At 36.8% G+C, this 20935-nt stretch overlaps 1 protein-coding gene across 6 annotated transcripts in view; it reads left to right on the top strand.

Annotated features, from left to right (window-relative positions):
* The first annotated feature begins 5917 nt into the window (after positions 1 to 5917).
* The window catches only part of spo11 (SPO11 initiator of meiotic double stranded breaks), a 57544-nt gene continuing 42526 nt past the window's right edge, over positions 5918 to 20935 (top strand). Inside the window, exons 1-9 of one of the 6 annotated variants that reach the window (XM_048178701.1) lie at positions 5918 to 6353; positions 7792 to 7905; positions 8698 to 8786; positions 9252 to 9318; positions 14129 to 14237; positions 14344 to 14454; positions 14759 to 14795; positions 20190 to 20299; positions 20373 to 20472. In XM_048178701.1, the coding sequence (XP_048034658.1) occupies positions 6262 to 6353; positions 7792 to 7905; positions 8698 to 8786; positions 9252 to 9318; positions 14129 to 14237; positions 14344 to 14454; positions 14759 to 14795; positions 20190 to 20299; positions 20373 to 20472 (829 nt within the window). In that variant the 5' untranslated portion in view covers positions 5918 to 6261. The remainder of the gene's footprint in view (positions 6354 to 7791; positions 7906 to 8697; positions 8787 to 9251; positions 9319 to 14128; positions 14238 to 14343; positions 14455 to 14758; positions 14796 to 20189; positions 20300 to 20372; positions 20473 to 20935) is intronic. The other 5 variants (XM_048178699.1, XM_048178697.1, XM_048178698.1 and 2 more) reach the window with 5 other exon arrangements.

Genomic DNA, 20935 nt, shown 5'->3' with positions numbered 1-20935 from the left:
AAAATTTTGTACATTTTAAGGTTAAATGCATCAATCTGGTGCACTTTGGAAGCTCAAAATTAAGAGCTTCAACCCATGTACAGTGTGCACATTGAACAAAGAAACAGCATTAACTTGTACCTGGACATTAAAGAGGGTTCAAACATCTTTTTAGCTGTGATATAAGTCTACATCATTTTAGGTGTTTTAGGATTCCAAACAATTATTACAATACAATAATAATATAATAATGTTTTAGGCCTAGCTATATAATTATTCATATGACAATAATATCCATATAGGCTATTGTAACAAATGCACTTTTTTTTTTGGTTAGGCTACTTTACACAACGTATAGGGAAATTAAAATACTAGTTTGTAGCCAATTTCTAAGATAAATCCTTGAGCTTTAATTTTGATCACCATGTCACCAGCTGATTGTGTGAGCAAAGTGCACACTTCTCTTTAAAACATGCAGCACAGACTGTATATATAGCCTACTTAATCACTGTATTTTGTTGTTGTATAAAGGCACAAAGCCATATCACAGTTTCGATTTTAGTTCGTTGGCAAAATACGTTAGAGACCATTAGCCTATGTTTTAAATTTTCGGTTCATTATGAAACGGCGGCGGCACAGGGTCATTAATGGGAAACATTGAATGAATGTTTAGCTGACACATGTGCTAAAGTTGTCATATCAGTTGTTATATCATTACAAAAACCTTTCAACCGGACCGAACGAGAGTCTCGAGGTCTGCCGCTGCTCTGAGTGACAGGAGGCGTGTCTGTGTTCAACTGCGGTGTGTGTGAACTCAATATAAACTACAATATAATATAATATAGCCGAATGTCAAATAAAGCTGTTCTCATATATATATAATTTTTTATTTTTTTGTCCGGCAACAAAACGCGTATGATATAATGAATGACATTTTTATACATTTGTAAATTACATGAATTCAGATAGCACACGTACGTCTGCAAGACGTCTGTTAAAGATCACTTCATCTGGAAAGCATCTGCTGTTTACAAACATCTATTAGACGTCTTTAAGATGTCAGTTTAACATACATTCTAAATCATAAACATCTTAAAGACATCTTCTAAACGTCTATTTGACATCTGACAGGAAACGTCCTATAGACGTATTCCAGATGAGCGAACACCCTAAATAATACGTCTTCCAGACATAAACACATACATCAAATAGACGTCTCCGAGATGTACGTGTGCTATCAGGGCTGTGATAGTGAGTAAAATAAGTGATAATAAGCACAAGAGAAAAATGGAAATTAAAAACATCAAACTAAATTCTTTAAATATAAAGCAAAGGAGAATCAGAAATAGTGTTTGGTCCGTGGCAACACGGTGTGCTCGTATGTACTCAATGACGGCAGCGGGAAAGCAAGACCTCGCGCTCACAGGACAGTGCTGGTGACATTTGAAAAGTTACTGAGGTTTGTCCAAAACGTCGCTAGATTTGTCGCTAGGCGCTTTTTTGAAAAATTGTCACTAAAGGGGTCTGAAAAGTCGCTAAATCTAGAGACAAAGTCGCTAAGTTGGCAACACTGGACACGCCCCCAGCGTTTGAGAGCAGAGAGCGCTGTTTTTTCGAGATTTTGATAACTTATTTCATTTCGGCCTACTTGTAGATTTTTTTTAATCATTCAAATTTGGCTGGGTGGTTAATAACACATTTTTCTGTGGTGTGACCAAGGGCGTAGATTTGGTTTCAACATTGAGGGGTTGAGCGTTGGTATGCTGCCTGTTGTTATTTTTTTTTTTTAATTAAAAAAAAAATCTTTTTTATGTGTAGCATTATTAGATAATTTATTTCTTCTCTATCTATCTATCTATCTATCTATCTATCTATCTATCTATCTATCTATCTATCTATCTATCTATCTATCTATCTATCTATCTATCTATCTATCTATCTATCATAACTTTATGGAATTTATCTATAACCATGCATCAAATTCTAACATAACGGAGTGATTATAAAAAGAAAGAAATTATGTTAAATATTGAAACCGCCAGTAGGTGGCAGCGATTCGACGTTTTAATGAGTGAGCTACTTAAATCGTTCATACAAGCCAATTCGTTCAAAAGTCAGATTAATTAAGGAAGAAAACAAACACCGATGTGAATACTTTTGTCATTGATAAAACACTATTGAAAAATGAAGTAACAAAACAGACGGCTGTTTTGGTAACTGGTTACAGTTACACTGATAGTTATGGCTAAATTGCAATGGATTAGCTAGCTTTATGTGGAGTATACCTAGCTATTACAATGTTTTCATACCTCCTTCATACCTTCTCAGTACATGCTTTATTCTTTTTAACATCCCTCTTTGAACAGAAGTTTAATATAGTCGGCTGGGCAACAGTTCTCTTCATTTTTTGGTGCTACCCGTGCTCTCCATTCAAACATTAGAGCTCCACTCGCGTTGTTTTGGTGAAAGTGCGACGCTCATTGGTTGGGCGTTACCAATGGAAGGGGGGTACTTTTTTGACTAATTTATTATGACAAACTCATATTTGATTAGAAACAATATTATTGTTACAAAATAAATGAATTATACATATGTTAGTATAGATCTACTGTGATTTTCATGTTGAAATATTGGGGGGGTTGTAACTGATGGATTTGAATATTGGGGGGTTACCCCCCCCCCCCCATCCCCCCCGCAAACTACGCCCCTGAGTGTGACAAACTCAGAACACATACTTTAAAATTACTTTACAGGGGCTTTAAATGTAAATGGTGTAGCATTGCATTGTACTGTATGTAATATATACAATTTTACTGTCAAATTCATGGTTTTTAAAAGTAAAATGAATTACCATAGAATTCACAGTGAAAAAAAAAATTGTCATTCCTAGAATTCCCTGCTTGACTCATCACATGTGATTCTATGTCATTTAAATAGTTTTATTTCCTCTTATTTTTGTTATCGGTAATTAGGGTCTTCTGTGTTACATTTTCTGTTATTTAGTTAATGTTTATTTAATTTTTTTTAGTGTTGTATGTTACCCTGATGTTGTTTTGTGAGTGACTCTGTTTACCATCTATGAGTATTGGTCATGTTTTATGGACAGGCCACTTACGATGAGCTCTGATTCTTCATGTGGCTTTCTATTGTACCACCTGTATTTTTTTATTGTAGTTATCAGTACACAAGCAGATTTTGGTATGGTTCGAGATTACATATTAACATTATATAACTTAATGAAATTTATGGTTAAAAGTTTATAAGTAATATGTACAGGCATCCCATAATAGCAGTAACATTGTCATAGTATTTGTATGGTGAATTACAGTGAAGAGTATGCAATATTATAATCTTATTTATGTAAAATTAACATTTTGGAAAAAACAAACAAAAAATAGACTCATTACAAGCGAGTCATGTAATCAGATTACTTTTTCAATAACGTAATGCATTAATTTTAATTTGATCTGTTACTTTTTCAACTAAGCAATGCAAGTAACTTTGTTTTCAAATTTATTGACTGACAGCACTCCTGTCCCAATGTTGAGAGAAATCAGGAGTAAGTTCAGAGGTGTTGTGGGTAAACATGATTGTCATTGTAGTTCTAGACTAAATCTCACTTTACTTATCTCACTTGCACAAAAACAGATTCAGTATTCCTCAAAATGAATAAAAACAGTGAAATGCAAACACAGAATATTACGCAAACCAGCAATAATTAAATATCTTAAATAACACAAACATACTTTTTGTATGTAGTCTCGATGATCCAATTCAACCATACGAATAAGCAAAAATGACTTTAGATGAACATCACAATTGTGTTTCATTTTTGTTTTTATTGCTGAAGTAAGAGTGTTGAACTTTCTATTCTTCTTTAATCCAGAATGGCAGCACAGCTGAAAGGTTTCTTTGAGCTGTGCCCTCTACTGTAAAAGCATGATTTTTGTATTTCCTTCAGCCTTAGGCTTATTCATTTCAATTTTGGTGTGAAAGGGCCTTTACATTTGCCAAAAACATAGAATACTTTTTTTAGAGAGTAAAGCAATATTGTAGTGCATCAACTTTCCTCAACACTGACCGCAACTATACATACTCAACAGTAGGTTGGTAGTAAGCTACTCATCCAAGGACCTGCATGGCTCTCATCACTAAAGTCAAAGCCCTCCTACATTCTTTATCTCATCACTTTGTGAGGTTATGCAGAGCTGTCCATTACTGCCAGGGCCAATCAGTCACTTCCTCCTTTGGGATGCTTCTACAGGCTGAGGGCAAGCAGTGTTTGGCAAAGGGCAGATGTGAAAGAGATGAAGCAGTGGTGGGATATGTGCCAAATGAGAAAGGAGAGAGGCAGAGCCGAGGTAGCTCTGTTTTCTATTTGTGGGGATTAGACTGACAGATCTGTATTTGGTTTCGGAGGGGCCTCTGGCTTCAGCTAATCCTCATCACCTGCAGCCCCCTACATTCAAAAAGTCTCGAACTCCCCCTTGTGCGGCCTTATAACCCTGCACTTCAACCCAATAAAGCAAACATTCACCCTGAGAAGCAACTACGTGAGGTTGACTACAACCTCAGCCCAGAGGAAGAGAGATAGTCTGCCTCTTTGTACCCTTTCACAATCTATTAGAGCTGGCTGTGAGGTGTTGCTGTGTTGGTTTTGGAGAGATAGCAATTATCTGCAGATTAAACTCAAGTGTTACGGAAACTGCTTGTCAATGTCACTCAAGAAAAGAGGAGAAGATGCCCAGATGTTCTTTGAGGAGCCGTATGGAGGTTGTCAGGTCAGGTCAGGGGCAAGGACCTTCTGTCTCCCTTAGTCTCACAATTTTTTCACACATTGTCAACAAGATCAGATCCCTCTCTTGACAACCTAATTAACATAAAATTCTTAAACTCATTTCAAACTAGCTTCATACATTGCTCAGAATCAGCATAACATATAGCAGCCGTATTTAAAGAATAGATCAAAATATATTTTTAGATGAACTACCATAAATTAGGGCTATATTTAAGAAGAAAAAAAAAGCAGATAATATAATAATGAAATGAAAGTATTTTTAAAGAGAGTGCTTTTATGACTTTTTTAACACACTTAAGTACTTTTTCAAATTCAGATTTCAAATCAAATGTTTCACTTAGAGATTATTTTGCATCAACATGTTTTAATAATCTTTTGTCATGCTTTAATGAAGTACACTTATTTTGATGTGTTGACTTACATACTAAAGCACAATAGGCTACTTGAGGTAACACTTATGGGGAACACATATTCACATTAACTACAATTTTGCCTCAATAAACTCTTAATTTACTGCTTATTAATAGTTAGTAAGGTAGTTGTTGTAGCATTTAAGATTATGTATGGGTGAATATGGTCATGCAAAATAAGGCATTAATATGTGATAAACAGCCAAAATGCAAACTAATAAGCAACAAGTTAAAAGTGAGAATTGTTTCCCATACTGTGTTACCATACTTTCAGTAATAGTTAATAGGCACTATATTTTAAATATACTAAATTGCAACTTCGTCATTACAAGTAATTACAAATTAAATACATGACATACAAGATTCAACATGAAAGTAGGCATTTCGCCAGTACACTTAAAGCATATTTTTTTAAAGACAATAGGCCTGTATGAAGGTCAGAAAAACTCAAGTTAACTAACTGCATTTAATATACATTTAAACTATAATACATTTCATATAATTGCAATTAACAAATAATTAAGTGTCCGAAAAAATACATTTAGTTCACACTTGAGTAGGCTATTTTCTTTCTTTTTTTTTTTTTTTTTTTAAGTATGCTAAAGTGTGCTTTTTCACACTTCATGATGTTCTAAACCTGTATTCTTTCTCATACGACTTTCTTTCTTCTGTGGAACATAAAATGTATTTTTTTTCAGTCGCTAGTGTGTTCAACTTTTATTCTAAAATAGAGAATCTTTACAAGCGCGCGGCAGATAACTGTGCAGGTCTGCAGGAGCGCGCATACATCTGACGCGTTGAACTTTAAGTAGATTATTTTAACAAAATACATACCGAAACCTCGTTTAGCATATTCAGTGGTTTCATCTTCGATTACTTTCTCACTTAGTCGTTAATATACAAAATAGTGACACTCATTCCGTCTACTTGTTGAGAGCTTCATCACTTCTGGCGCTAATCCGCTAACTCGCTCCATGTGCTAAACGGTTTTCCACTTACAAACAACTAACTTACAACTGCAGCGAGGCAAAACATTTGTAACTATTTCGACTTCAGTTTAGATACTTCATTTAAATGGCTGACCTGTTTACTGAGGTTGATAGTTTAAGAGAGACGCTGCGCGAGAGTCTGGAAATGGCAGACAAACGCCAGGAGGACATCAGCAGGTGACACCAGGAGCAGAAATATTGTTTTATTTCTCATTTTAAAGTTTGCCTTCACTATCCTTACGAAAAAGATGTTTATTCAAGTGTGCTATTAGTATACTTCTTTTAAACTAAAAAATTAGAAAGTATACGTTCAGCCTACTTTTTACTTTTCAGACACATGCTTTATACTATATACTGTAAAATTGCACAAGCATATTTGAATACTGACATAAAGGTCTAAGTAACGTTATATGTCTACGGACTACTTCGGTAAAGTTGGTTTTATATTCGCACATTCGGACTTCTGATAAATTCAGACTTTCCAATAAATGTGCAATAAATTAATGTTTGCGAATTTTAAGCAGCGACATGATATTGACAACCAACGATTGTCAACTTACAACATTTTTCACAGTCGATCAAAATAGGCAAGTATTGTTTTAATGGCATATTTACTTGTGACTGTCCAATGTAGTGTGATTAACAAGACTATTGAATACGGATGTCCGAATGTGCGAATATAAAACCAACTTTACCGAAGTCTATGGACTGTACATGTACTCAATCTTTTGATCAAGATATTCTTAAAAGTATTATTAAGTATTCTAATTATACTTGGCTTGTAGTTTTGTTTAATCTTTTGATTGAGTAGCCTATTAAATACTTTTTTCCCCCACATTGTTTTACATACTGTCTTATAAACTTATTGTTTGAAAATATTTATAGTTCTGATCTTTAATCTTAAAAATCTTAAACGTAATCTTTCACAAACATGTTTAAAATGTTTTTTTTTTTTTTTTTTTATGAAACTTGCCCACAGGCAAGTGTTGATAAAAAGGATGCATGAAGCTAGAATAAAATGTTTTTAAAATGGAAAGAGTTAAAGTACAGTTAAAGGTATATTTCAAGTATAAAAATTAATACCTAAATAGGAACATAGTAGTATAAAGTGCAAAAATTATTTATAAATAGTAAACTACAAGTATGATGCTATGTCCACTTAAAGAAAACCTACAAGTATGCTTGCATTATAAAACTACTAAACTAGTAGTTTACTGAGAGTACACTTCAAAGTGTACTTTCTTAAACTAAAAAAAGTACTACAAATATTAAAATAATAAACTACTAGTATACATTCACTTGTAGTACAGATGAGAAACATAGTTGTGAACTAGTTGTGCACTTAGTTTACTACTGTTACACTTGTAGTACACTTAAACATACTTTTATATACTAAGAAGTGGGCCAATTTAGTTCCAAGCAGTATTGAAATAGTACACTTACAAGTTTACTACTAGTGCATTGATATTAGTATATTTCATTAAGTATACTTAAAAACACTTGAACATTACTTAAGTATACTTAATAAAATGAACTTGAAGTCTTCTTTTTTTCTTAAGGGTCGTCCTGTCTGTTTGGGCATTATAATTGAATATAACTTCTCCCCCATCCACAGACAGGATGTTTTGACGCGCATTGAAAATGTCATTCAAACGATAGTCATCACTGTGTCTAAAGATGAAGCACCTGTGTTGAGAGTGACGAAAAGATCCAGCTGGGCCAATGTCAGGTGTGTGCCTCATGTTTATTTATACAGTCTAATTAATGTATGCAGTTCTTTATTTAAATAAGTTTGTAAAATATATATGTATCATTCTGTCTAGGACTATTTATCTTTCTGTGTTTGTATCTATTTTTGTCTCACTTTTTCTATCTATCTATCTGTCTATCTGTCTGTCTGTCTGTACTACTTCATCTGAACCTTGATCTTTTCAAATGAAGTAACTTCCTGACTAAATAGCTGTAATTTCATGTACACACTTGCAATCCTCTGAAGAGGTTTTCACTGTGCGTGGTGTAATAGCTCTTGTGCAGAACAAAGAAAACTGTCTGGTCAGATCTACATCAAACCTCCCTAAAGCTTAAAGCCTGTTTCATCTGGGCCCCTCTAAGGCCAGGGGCTTGACAACTTGGAGAATGACTTGGCATTTGGCTTATTTCTGTTATAAAGGTATCCTTCGTGCAAATGACTGATAGTTTTAATAGCAGATAGGAGAATGAAACACTCATTTAAGTGAATAATTTCATCCCCCACAACAATAAAACCTCACAGTACTTAATTTCCCAGAGCAACATTTGGTTATGATCATCATAAGATTTCTCAGATGAGACATAGAGATTTTATTTTTTCCCCCAAAACATTTCAACCGTACACCCAGACATGAAGTAACTCCTGAAGTCATCTTCATTTCTTGTGCATATTCAAGGCATGTTATGACTTTCCAGATATTAGTCAACAAAAAACTAATAAAAAGGAAAAGAAAATGGAAATAAGCAAAAGCAGTGTTGGTTTTATTCTCAGATTTCAGAAGTCTGTTGGTTTGGTGCTGAAGGCAGATGCCTCTGTAACGGCTCTCCGATGTGACTGCCCTTCGTCAGCCACCAAATTTGGTAAGATCACCCTGGATTACTTGATTTTGCATATACATATTTACAGATAATATAATAGTAAGTACCATCCAAACATACAAATCTATTTTTGACATTGACAAGGACATATTGAAATTTACAGTTATGAAACTGGGGAGTGTAATTCATTCCACTAAGTAATCTGACATACATTTTCTGCCTGGGGGACAATAAAACATGCAAAAAAATCTCCATAGACTTGCAATAATGCTGTGACCCAAGCCATATATAAAGACCAGAATATCATAGAGGCTCTTTTGACTTGGACTGGTAAATAACAACCCACAACATCCTAGCAACTGCATAGCAACACACTAAAACGTCTTAGAAATCGTATAGCAGCAGCACCCTGGCAACCAACCGCACATAGAATTGTGGTGGTGAGTTTTGCACAGGCAGAAAATGTAAAATTTTATTGACTGTTTCTGGTATGTTACTGTTTTACAGCTCTGATTTTGAAGCTCTTGTCTGTTATTTACAAACTTGTACAAAGTGACTCCTATGCTACTAAAAGGTAAGTGATAGTCATGTCAACACATAACATTTCCACGAACTCCACAAATTAGGTTAAAATGTGGTAAAAACTTTTCATCTTCACAAGATCATTTTACATGGTCTTGTGTTTAGACAAATTAGTGATGCGCGGATCACGGTTATATCTGCGGGAGCTGCGGATAATCTGTGGGTCGGGTAATAAAAAATAACCTTCCAATTAATTGCAGGTTTGTCGCAGGCAAATGAGAGATAATCATGAATGTCTTGATTTTAATAAAGACAGTAACTCTCATTTCACAGTAAAACACAATGATTGTGCATCACTTTTACATTTGTTTTCAAAAACAATGTAACTCTTTAGGGAAAACCAATAAAGGAAAACAGTTACCTAGAGCAACTCCAAGTGAACTTTATATAGAACACATAGGAAAAAAACATACATGAGAATTTAATTCTACTGCAACGGTTTTAACTTAAAATGTACACAAACTTATTCTGAGAAGAGTGTTTTCCAACACAATGTAAATATATAGCATAATTATTTTTTGTCAGGCACTAATTTGCAGACACAATTGTGGGGTTCACTTGTTAAGCAGCAATGGAGGCAAAACAGATCTGAGAGAAATTTCAAAAAGGGATAATTAAAAACAAAGGGAAAGAAAAGTACTGTGTGGGAGTGTTTTAGTGAAGTTAACCAGGACCAATCAAGTGTTGGGTATGTGATGTAACGGCTGTGAAACGCTGTATATGATATAAACTAATAAAGCCTATATCCTACGTAGAAGGCGACATTCTCAGGACCTTGCGCAACGTTCACTAAAAGTTCTCTAAAGGTGACACAAATTCCAAACCTTCACAGAACATTCAGGACGTTCCTAAAACATCCTCTTTTGGTAATGAAAGTACTGCAGTTTAAGGTTCCTTATATGACTTTAGGGGGATGTTCCATTTTGGTTATTTTATGGTAAAAAAAAAGAGAACGTTATAAAGAGGACATTTGGGACATTAACAGAACGTTCCCACATGGTCCTCTATTGGTCATTTAATAACGTTCCCGATATGAGTTTAGGGGTTCGTTTTATTTTGGTTATTTTATGGTCACGCAAGAACGTTACAAAGAGGACATTTGGGAAGTTATCAGAACGTCCTGTAGTAATAGTCCCCTAAACATTCCCAGAACATCCTGAATGTTGCCTGAAAGTCCACCAAATAATGTTCCCCAAACCTTAAAAGAACTCCTGGGAAGTTCTGGGAACGTTACTAGGTGACAGGTTACCCCGCTAGAAATTTTACGTTCCCAGAACATTCTCAGAACGTCCACTGGTATTAAGGACGTTGTCTAGTAACGTTCCCAGTACGTTCAGAGACGGTTGCAATGTGGAGTTTTTTTAAGGTTTGGGGAACGTTATTTGGTGGACCTTCAGGGAACATTCAGGACGTTCTGGGAAGTTTTAGGGGACTGTTACTATAGGACGTTCTGTTAACTTCCCAAATGTCCTCTTTGTAACGTTCTCACGCGACCACAAAATAACCAAAATAGAACGTCCCCTTAAACTCATATCAGGAACGTTATTAAATGGCCAACAGAGAACTGTGTGGGAACATTCTGTTAATATCCCAAATGTCCTCTTTGTAACATTCTTTTTTGACCATAAAATAGCCAAATTGGAATGTCCCCCTAAAGTCATATAAGGAACCTTGAACTGCAGCACTTTCATTACCAAAAGAGGATGTTTTTGTCCCAAATGTTATGTGGAGGTTCAGAATTTTCATCACTTTTAGAGAACTTTTAGGCAAAGTTGCGCAAGGTCACAAGAACGTCACCTTCTACGTGGGTGTTTTATAGAAAATAATAAAGTTTGAAGTCACCATTATTGAGGTGAGTGTTTGCTCTGGATGGGCTCTTGATTCTTGACTTTTTAACATTAGATTTTCTCTGGCTGTTTTAACTGTGTTATCAAGACACTTTTGTTATAGCAAAAAAAAGATTTTTTTTGTGACGTGCTTTAGAAACACGCAGTTACAACAATGGGCGAAAAAGTAAAGTCAAAACGTCAAGGATCAGGAGTCCAACTAAAGTAAGCACTTACCTCTGTAACGGTGACATTTATAAATTTTGATAAAACAACAACACCTCATTAAGAAGATTTGAATGAAAGAAATAAAGTCAATACTGGTTTGTAATAAGTGAAGATGCAGAGATCTAGAGAGATCAGTTAGTGTTTAATGTTCTGTTTCTGTTGTCTGAGTTTTGTGAAGTTACCATTGTGCTGGAGAGCCTGTGCTTCAGTCAGTGATGATCCAGAAACACTGATGTTATGCTGCATGTTGCTTTATTTAAAAGCAGTAACTATGTAGTTGCTGATGCAGTGATACAGCAGTTACATTAGCTCATGCATGTGCTGTTGTTAGCTAATGACTTACTGCAAGAGATTATTAATTAATAATATTAATCCAGGAATTATCTGTAAGGAGCTTATTTGTAAGACATTTAAGAAAAAATAGTTTTTGTTTGAACAGCTACTTTTGTTATTCAATTTAGCTATAATTTTCAATTCAGTTTTTTGACAAGGGCAGCGGGGACGTTCTGAGAACATTTCCAATGTAGTATGGTTCCGTAAACGTTCAGAAAACGTCCTCAATGTTCCCTGAAGGTCCACCAAATGACGTCCCCCAAATCTGAAAAGAACTCCACATCGTGACCGTCTCTGAACATACTGGGAACGTTACAAGGCAACGTCCTTAACACCAGTGGGGACGTTCTGAGAATGTTCTGGTAACATAAAATTTCTAGCGGGGATCCAGTCTTGGCTTGGGCTGAACGTATTTAATGACTTGTGCATGTGTGTTAGGGAATTGTCAGAAACAATGACATTCTAATTTAAGTTTTAAGGTAGTAAAGCTTCCATTAAAGACATATAATTTTGCCAAATAAGAACTTTTTACTTTAAAATCAGTGCAATATGCATATCATTACGCCTAACATTGAGAATTTGAATTTCTGGAATATGATGATCAGGTGTGGGCAGTGTTGGGTGTTACTGTAATTAAATTACTTATCCACTGCAAAAGTAAAGTAAGGGATTATTGTTCATTTTTAGGTAATTTAATTACAGTTACTTATAATGTACTTGCATTACATACTGTAAATTAGTTCATAAAAGTAAAAGTGTAAAAAAAAGGTAAAAGTGAACGCTGCCTTTTTAAAATCTTTAGCTGTAGTGCAGTTGAGTGCATCAGTTGGCTGCATAGTCACTCTCTGAAGATGTCGGCAGAAGTGAGTGACTGTTTTGCAGAATGGAAGTATTCCAATTACTTCACTTTTTTGACACGGGTAGGCAAGAACATTACGGTAAAATGAAAGCTATGTCCTAGGGAGGAAAAACCACTCGTGCGCTTTCTGAGAGACAGTTTTCAGTCAGTGCGCTCTCGACCAAAGCGCGCTCACATAACCGCCTCTCGCGAGTGTCAGATTTTCGCAGTTTATTACACATAAACATTCAAATACACACACAGTTATGTTAAAATGCTCGTCTTGGCGTATATTTGCGTTGGTTATGTGAATGTGAACAGCATGAGTAAAAGCATATTGTCTCCGTCCATTAGGTCTTAGTGATAGCAGCCTTTAAAAAATGCTACTGTCTATTATTGGCTGTCTGTATTATAAATGATAATCAAACAACAAAAGAAAAGCTTTAATAAGGATTAATCTATATTTAATTTATAAAGTTATGACTATGCAGAGTTAAGTTTAAATTTGATTATTCAACTTCTGTGGTATTTTTACTTGCTACTGTTAGGCCTACCTGAAAAAAAAAAAAAAAATAGGCCTATAGCATAGTTTTATTTGTATCTTTAAAACATTTTTACCGTGGTATCGACTTGTGCACTTTTGGTGGTATCAGTACAGACTAATATATTTTTGGTATTGTGACATCCCTATTTGTTACTAAAATTTTGTAAGTATTATAGTAAGTTTTAATAAAGCTGAAATGTTTTTAAAAAGTTTATAAAAGGCTAAACTATTCCATGTTTGACTCATATTTAAATTATTAAAAGAGTTTCCTTTCTATTGTCTATACGGTCAAGGTTTATAGGGATTTTAAGAAGTAATTAGTAATTAGTTGAATTACATATTGAGTAATTAAATTACTTTTCAGACAGAGTAATTAGAAAAGTATTTTAAATACAACATTGATTATGTAATTAGTAATTAATTACTTTTTTGAAGTAATTTACCCAACACTGGGTGTGGGTCGGGTGCAGATATTTAAATCAGAAGGGCTGGGTTGTTGGCGGATGACCAATTTTTAAAAGCGGATTCTGGTGATGTTTGAGCTGATCAAACGCTGAGCTGAGACAAATACATTTGTGAAAGTACAAAAAAATCCATCTTCCATGCTTGCATGCATAAAAATTATAAAAGAATGAGTAAAATGGTGTTTAAAAGAGTTTTAGATGGAGTTCAGCATGTCATACTGCAGGACTACATTTTGGCAAGTTTTTTCTCCAGCACCTTTTAGATATTACCTGTTTCATGTCTAAATATCTAAAGGGTTAGTTCACCAAAAAATGAAAAGGATGGCTTGAGGGTGAGTAAATTATGGGATAATTTTCATTTTTGGGTGAACTAACCCTTTAACATTTTTGTCAGCTTTTCCAGACCATTTCATTCAAACCACCTGTGGAAATAAGTGATGATGTGATTATAAATCAGCAAACAGCATCATAAATCATCTGATATTGGGAGCAGGTGGAACCTTTGATTTTTATGACGTGATTTGTCAAGGGCACCTGCGCACTGAAATGTTTTCTCTTCTATCCATCAGGGACATATACTATAATGATCCACAGCTGTTTGGGACACAGAGGACCTTGGATTCCATCGTGGATGACGTTTCGTGCTTGCTCAAGGTTCCTCGTAGGAGTCTGCATGTTGTATGTGCATATGGCTGTAGTGTGTAATATAGACTTTTATACACTCACACAAAAGCAAAAATAATAAAGTCAGTGTTATTTATTATTTAAGGCCTCATTTGCATAGGTTAACCTTTACATATGCACGCAGCTTGCAACATCCAAAGGCTTTATCTCAGGTGATCTGTGTTATTTGGAGGAAGATGGCACAAAGGTGGACTGCAATTCCAGCTCCACAGTGAGTCCAGATCGCCAGCCAAACTTTCTGTAAAGCTCACTTAATGCACATTGTATGCCAGAGCATGATTCATATAATCCCCTTCTGGCCAAAGCCGTTCATCTGTAATTCAACCGGCAACATTTTGACTGTATCTGTCAAACAATCACATCAGTATAACTCAAAAGCTGTTCCACTTGACCACTAGTCTGACACACCATTCTGAATCTACTCAGTCACTTTGTTTTTTCCGTACAGGTTTTTTCCATTTTTGCTGTGAAATGATTTGAAATGTTTTCATAATTCTCTCCTTTTTTCTTCCCAGGCTGTCCCTGTGTCTTCCAATGTTAATGGAATCAGAAGTATCCTTCCTGTTTACTTAAACCATGTAAAAAGAACGCCACCCTAATCCCCTGTCAAGTCAAGTCACCTTTATTTATATAGCACTTTATGCAATACAGATAGTTCCACATTAATTAAAATAGTTTCACATTAATAAACAGGAAAATATCAGAATCAGTGATGCAAACTTCATCAAATATAAGTAATCACACATGGAATTTGAACACCGACCGTTTGAGCACGATCAGTCATAAGTATCAATTTACATTCATAATCGGCCTTACAATCGTTAAGTGTGTGCGCGGCTTTAAATGAACGACTACTAGTTGACTAGAAAAATCTTTAGTCGAGGGCAGCCCTAGTCATTTTAGTACTTTAGTACAACTTAAACCTAATTTCAGTTAGATGCAACTTCTTATTTTATTTAAAAAAAAAGAAAAATGTTTTCATCTAATATATATGCACAATTTTCCTATGCCCCATGATGCCTTGCGTCAAAAGTGGGTGTGTCTTCCAGTTTAACGTAAACGAGCGGGACATGACACTCATTCAGCAGTTGAGTCACTCAAGATTTACCGATCCAAACTTGTAATGGTAATGGTAGCTTTTAAAGGTATAGTTCACCGGAAAAAAAAGAAAATTCTGTCATCATTTACTCACCTTCATGTCATTCCAAATCTGACTTTCATTCTTCTTTGGAACAGAAAAAAAAAAAGATATTTTTGAAGAATTTTGGTAATCAAACAGTTTTGGTGCCCATTGACCTCCATTGTATGGTTAAAAAACACATTTCTCAAAATATTTTCTTATGTAACTATCCCTTTAACCCTTTAACACGTACGATCACACCGGTGTGATCAGTCTTGGCTGGCCCCAGGAGCGTACGATCACACCGGTGTGATTAGAACGTTCAGTGCATTACGTGATCAACTGCCAAATTCAAATGTGCGTGCGCGCTTTAACTGGCGCTAAACCAGAGACGGACGCGCACAGCGCTTTTCATACTGTATCTCACATATATGCAGTGTTTTCAACCAAATAATGTTCATTTCAGGTTTCAGACATTTAAATACACATGAGTACTAACAAAACAATATATTTAGAGTTTGTAAAATACACAATGATGTCTATAGAAGCGGAAATAACAACCCTTTCCATTATAACTTGACAACACGTTTAATTCATATCAGATACACATTGTGAAAGTAACTTAAAAGCTTACTCTATTCTTCCCCAGTTCACCGGCACACTTACTTTCATGTATTTCGGGAGAAGTGGATAAATTCACGGGTTGTAAATCCAACAGATCCGATTCTCTGCGCGGTGCAAACTAACATGGCGGCGCCCATCACTCATATGGCTCAACTAAAGCGATCGTTATAAAGGTGTTTAAACAGCAAAACACATCCACTTGCACATATTTGGCAATCGGAATATTAGATATTTCATGCTATAGTTAACAAATTTGTGAATATTTTGAATAAAAAAGGAAAAATTAAATGAAAGCAGATCATCAGTCATACAGCGCTGCGGTGTCTCACATAACAAGCAATGACGCGTCACCATGGAAACATATCAATTGAAACTATAGAATGTCTTCTTTTATTTATGTACACTGAGTAAAAACAAAATGTTGTGCTTTTTGCAAAATAAAGAAGACTATCATGATGCTCGATCTTTCGTCTCCATCTGAACAAAGTCCAATCTGATAGTTCTCAGAAAATGAAGTGTAACTTGGTGAATACTAATGACACAAAAATGAAACTTATGTCGAAAGATACATTGTTTTAAATTGTGTAACTCAAATCGAAAACGAATGTTCTTTTTTTATGTAATCTGAATGAAAAGAGCCATGCCAGACAGCTGTTATTCAGCTCATTATCCACTAATTCGGCCACGCCCACGGAGCGAGCGTTATTCAGACGCAAATTCTGAGGCAATACGTGTATACATCGTCGCAATCGTGTATTTATTATCTTCAAAAGTGTTTTTCTGCATGTTTTAGCCATGGTTAGCGATCTCTGGAAGCCTCTGTTGTTAGTTCCTGGTATGTCACATGGTATGCCTGTTCTTCGAGTCATTTTGTAGACTAAAGGTGCACAGAGCGCCCTCCGGCTGCAAGTATGAATTGAAAACACAGTATCCAGCGCTCATAGTGATGACAATAAATATTGAATAAATATTACTCTGTATAGAAAATTGACATAAACAATATTTCTCCAAATGTGCATGCTTTTAAGCTAAAAGCCTATATGAAATGCCATAGAGGTAACATGAATGTTCAGACGCTTTGCATCACAGAAATACATTATATTTTAAAGTATATAATAGAAAACCATTATTTTAAATTGTAATATTTCACAGTATTGCTGTTTTTTTCTGTATGTTTGATATACAGCATGATTGAGACATGTTCACAGAGGGTTTTTTTCACATAGTCTTCCTGACTAAAAGGGCTCATTATGCGGGTCATTATGCAAGTCATTATGCAGGTATTTGTCTTCTGAGGTGTGAATCACAGCAATATTCATGATGGTTCATGCCTCCATGCTGTTACACACAGAAGGGGACGGAGACACAGGTACGTCCATACGGCATGACGAGATACTCGTAGTGGCCAGTAGGTGTCATGAAAGCTGTCTTCCACTCGTCCCCCTCATGTATTCTGATGAGGTTGTAGGCGCTGCGGAGGTCCAACTTGGTGAACACAGTGGCGCCGTGTCGTTGGAAGTGGGTACCTGAATTTGATGGTGATTTTATTTAAAGCTCTGTAATCGATGCATGGCCATAAGCCTCCGTCCTTCTTCGCCACAAAGAAAAAACTTAAAGCAGCAGGGGAAGTAGATGGGCGGATGTAGCCTTGTGCCAGAGCTTCGTTAATGTACTCCTCCATGGCCTTCTCCTCAGGGATTGACAATGAGTATATCTTTCCTCTGGGCACTGGCTCACCGGGGATGAGGTCGATTGCACAGTCCCATGGCCGATGAGGAGGCAGCTTGGAGGCTCTTTTAGGACAGAAGACATCACTGAAGTGGGAGTAACAGGCAGGAATGTCCGTTGAACGTTTCTCGAGTGGACTTTCCACAGAAGTAGCGCAGACTGGGACTTCTTCAGAACTTGGGAGATTTGGAACAGGAAACTCAGGAAAACAGTCATTAAAGCACTGGTTACCCCACTTCAGGATCTCTCCTGTCCTCCAGGAGATGATGGGGTTGTGCAGGGGCGCCCTAGAATCACATCAGCCGTTGATTCCTCCAGAACCAGCAGATGGATTTCCTCCACGTGGAGAACGCCGATTTGGAGGTGAAGAGGTCCCACACTGAAACGAACTTGACAAAGAGGTTTTCCAGTTACTGAGTGGATTTGATAGATCTTCAGCTTGGTGGTGATTTTGAGCTTGAGCTGACAACAGAGGGTTCCGGAGATTAAGTTTCCGGCTGACCCAGAATCGAGCGCATTGACTGGAAGGCAGAGATCAGCAGCAGTAAGGTTCACAACAATAGTGAGTGGTTTCATCTTATTCAGCTTAGGCATAATAACACTCACCATGGGACATACTGGACAAATGGGGCATTCAGAGATGAAATGCCCAGCACGGCCACAATAGATGCAGAGATTCTGGGTCAGCCTCCTCTGTCACTCAGCAGATGTGAGAAGTGAGTATTCAACATGCATGGGTTCGCTGGCTGGTTCTGGGTGGCTGACGGATTCTGGCTGGCAGAGGATAGATGGGAATAGCGGCTGGCCCTGGTGCTCTTCGAGACACAGCTGCATATGAGTGGCGAACCTGTTGGATGACGATGAATTTTTAGAGGCCGATGGAATCCTCGTATGCAGCGAGATGCAACCGCACGCGTGGATCGAGCCCTTGACGATAGGTGGTAATAAGAGCTTGTTCATTCCAGCCACTTGCTGCAGCTAAGGTTTGGAACTGAAGGGCATAATCAGACACAGACATTAAACCTTGCTTCAATTGACATAATCTCTCACCGACTGACGAATCCCAGGCTGGTTTTCCTGAACACTTCCTTGAAATTGTTAACGAAACCTGAGAATGACTTGATAATGGCATTTTTCTGTGTCCAGAGTGGTTCGGCCCAGCGGAGAGCTTTCCCTTCGAGTTGAGAGATTATGTACGCCACCTTAGTGCTGTCGTCAGTATACAGGTGCGGTTGCATCTCCAGGACCAGCGAACACCGCAGAAGGAATCCGTTGCAGTCCTCCACCGAACCAGTGAAGGGCGCCGGTTTGGCCATGGGACTGGCGACCGCAACGGGTGAAGGAGATGCAGCGGGGAAAGAGGAAGTGGTCGCTGGAGGTGTCGGAGTGGAAGTGCTGGTTAGAGTGCGACGAAGTGCATCGACCAGGTCTTGAAATGGATCCGGATGGCTCATCTTGGTTGTTGACGGTGTAGGTCTGGTCTTCTGTTACACACAGAAGGGGGCGGAGACACAGGTAATAGTTAAGATGTGTTTATTAAACAACCAGAGGATGAATGGCAGAAAGCAGGTGAGTAAATGGCAGGATAAGTTCGTGACTGGAGCGGTGACTGGATCTGATGATGTTTCTTATCTTTTCCCAGGGAACGTGGATGCAAGCAGACGTGGAGCAGACAGGACACGAAGACACTCACTGGAGACACGGAGACACTAGGAGTCACGGAGAACACTGGAGACAGGTAAGCAGGCGTTAAAGGAGTCCTTAAGGTAAGCATAACAGGTAGGTATGCGTTAAGGAGACCGGACAATGACTGAGTGATCTGGAGTGTCTTATGTAGTGCTGCTGATGGTCACTGTGATGAGTGTCAGGTGGAGCTTATTAATACTCAGGGGAGGGAGTGCGTTGTGATTGGTTGAGTGAAGAGCCTGGCGTGTCTGTGACACATGCATACTGTGTTTCTTGTCAAAAAGTGTCTTACAAAATGTAAATATCTATATTGTTTTATATGAACGAGTAGGCAGGATAATTTTTACTTAATTTTGAAGCAAAAATTCTAGTTTACAACCTCAAATACCCAGAAGTCTTGTGAACACATATTTAATATTTATTTTTTGGCCTTAATACAGTGACTTAAGTTTTTTGTTTTTCCAATAACCATGCATAAACGTTATTCCTTCAAAAAAACAAACATGTACATACATGTTGCTCACATATTATGGTAGCCTAGTTCCTGCTGAATACAGTGTAATGACACTTTTTCCATTAATATGTTTATGAACAATTGAAAAAAGCACAAATGTCAGGGCATGTCAAAACTTCACCAGGGCCCCAAATCAGCCTCAGACTCCAGAGGGTTAATTCATGAATGTGTATTGTAAACATTAAAATATAAAAAATATTATCATTTATATTTTATTTGAAACACTATATGAATTTCATACTGTCTGTTCCATTACATTCCTCAGCAACATAAGACATTGTATCATCTGCAAAATTTGTTCTGATAGTGGAGAAAGATGCAACTTTCCAAAGACTACTGGATGATGATTTTTGTACCAGACTTTCTCCCTGCATCATCATAACTGTAAGTGTCTTTGTTAGATCAGTGCTAGTGTGTGCTTTCAAGGCCTGAATGTTTGGTCTTGTGTGTTTATCAGGGTAAAGGTATGCCTGATGTCAACAGCAGACTGATGGTGAGGAAACTGTGGGACGCACTACACATCCCAGTTTTTGCTCTGGTGGATGCAGATCCTCATGGTACAAACACACACATTTATTAATCATGCTTGTAGGTCAAGCATCATGTTGCACATTCAGGGGTGAAGGGTTTTTAAGTGTGGCAACTACCCACAGCCATTGTTGGGGAAAGTAATGTTACAATATTGTGTTACTCCCTAAAAAATTAACTAATTCTATTACTTAGGTTTTATGGAAATTAATGTGTTACTTTACTATTTGTGGCAAATGTAAAGGCTATTTCACATCAAAAGTGAAATAAGACAACACCCCTGCACTTGCTGCCAATTTCTCTCAACATGGGGACAGGAGAGCTGACAGTCAATGAATGGGAAAACACTTGCGTTACTTATTCGAAAAAGTTATTCAGATATTTTTGTTGTAAATTTATGTAATGTGTTACTTTACTAGTTACTTGAAAAAAGTAATCTGATTACATAACTTGCATTACTTGTAATGCGTTACCGCCAACACTACTTAGCAT

The sequence above is a fragment of the Megalobrama amblycephala genome, linkage group LG24, assembly GCF_018812025.1.
Source record: "Megalobrama amblycephala isolate DHTTF-2021 linkage group LG24, ASM1881202v1, whole genome shotgun sequence".
Classification (NCBI taxonomy): Eukaryota; Metazoa; Chordata; class Actinopteri; order Cypriniformes; family Xenocyprididae; genus Megalobrama; species Megalobrama amblycephala.
The sequence above is the reverse complement of the archived record's forward strand: the minus strand, read 5'-3'. Positions and strand labels throughout refer to the sequence as shown.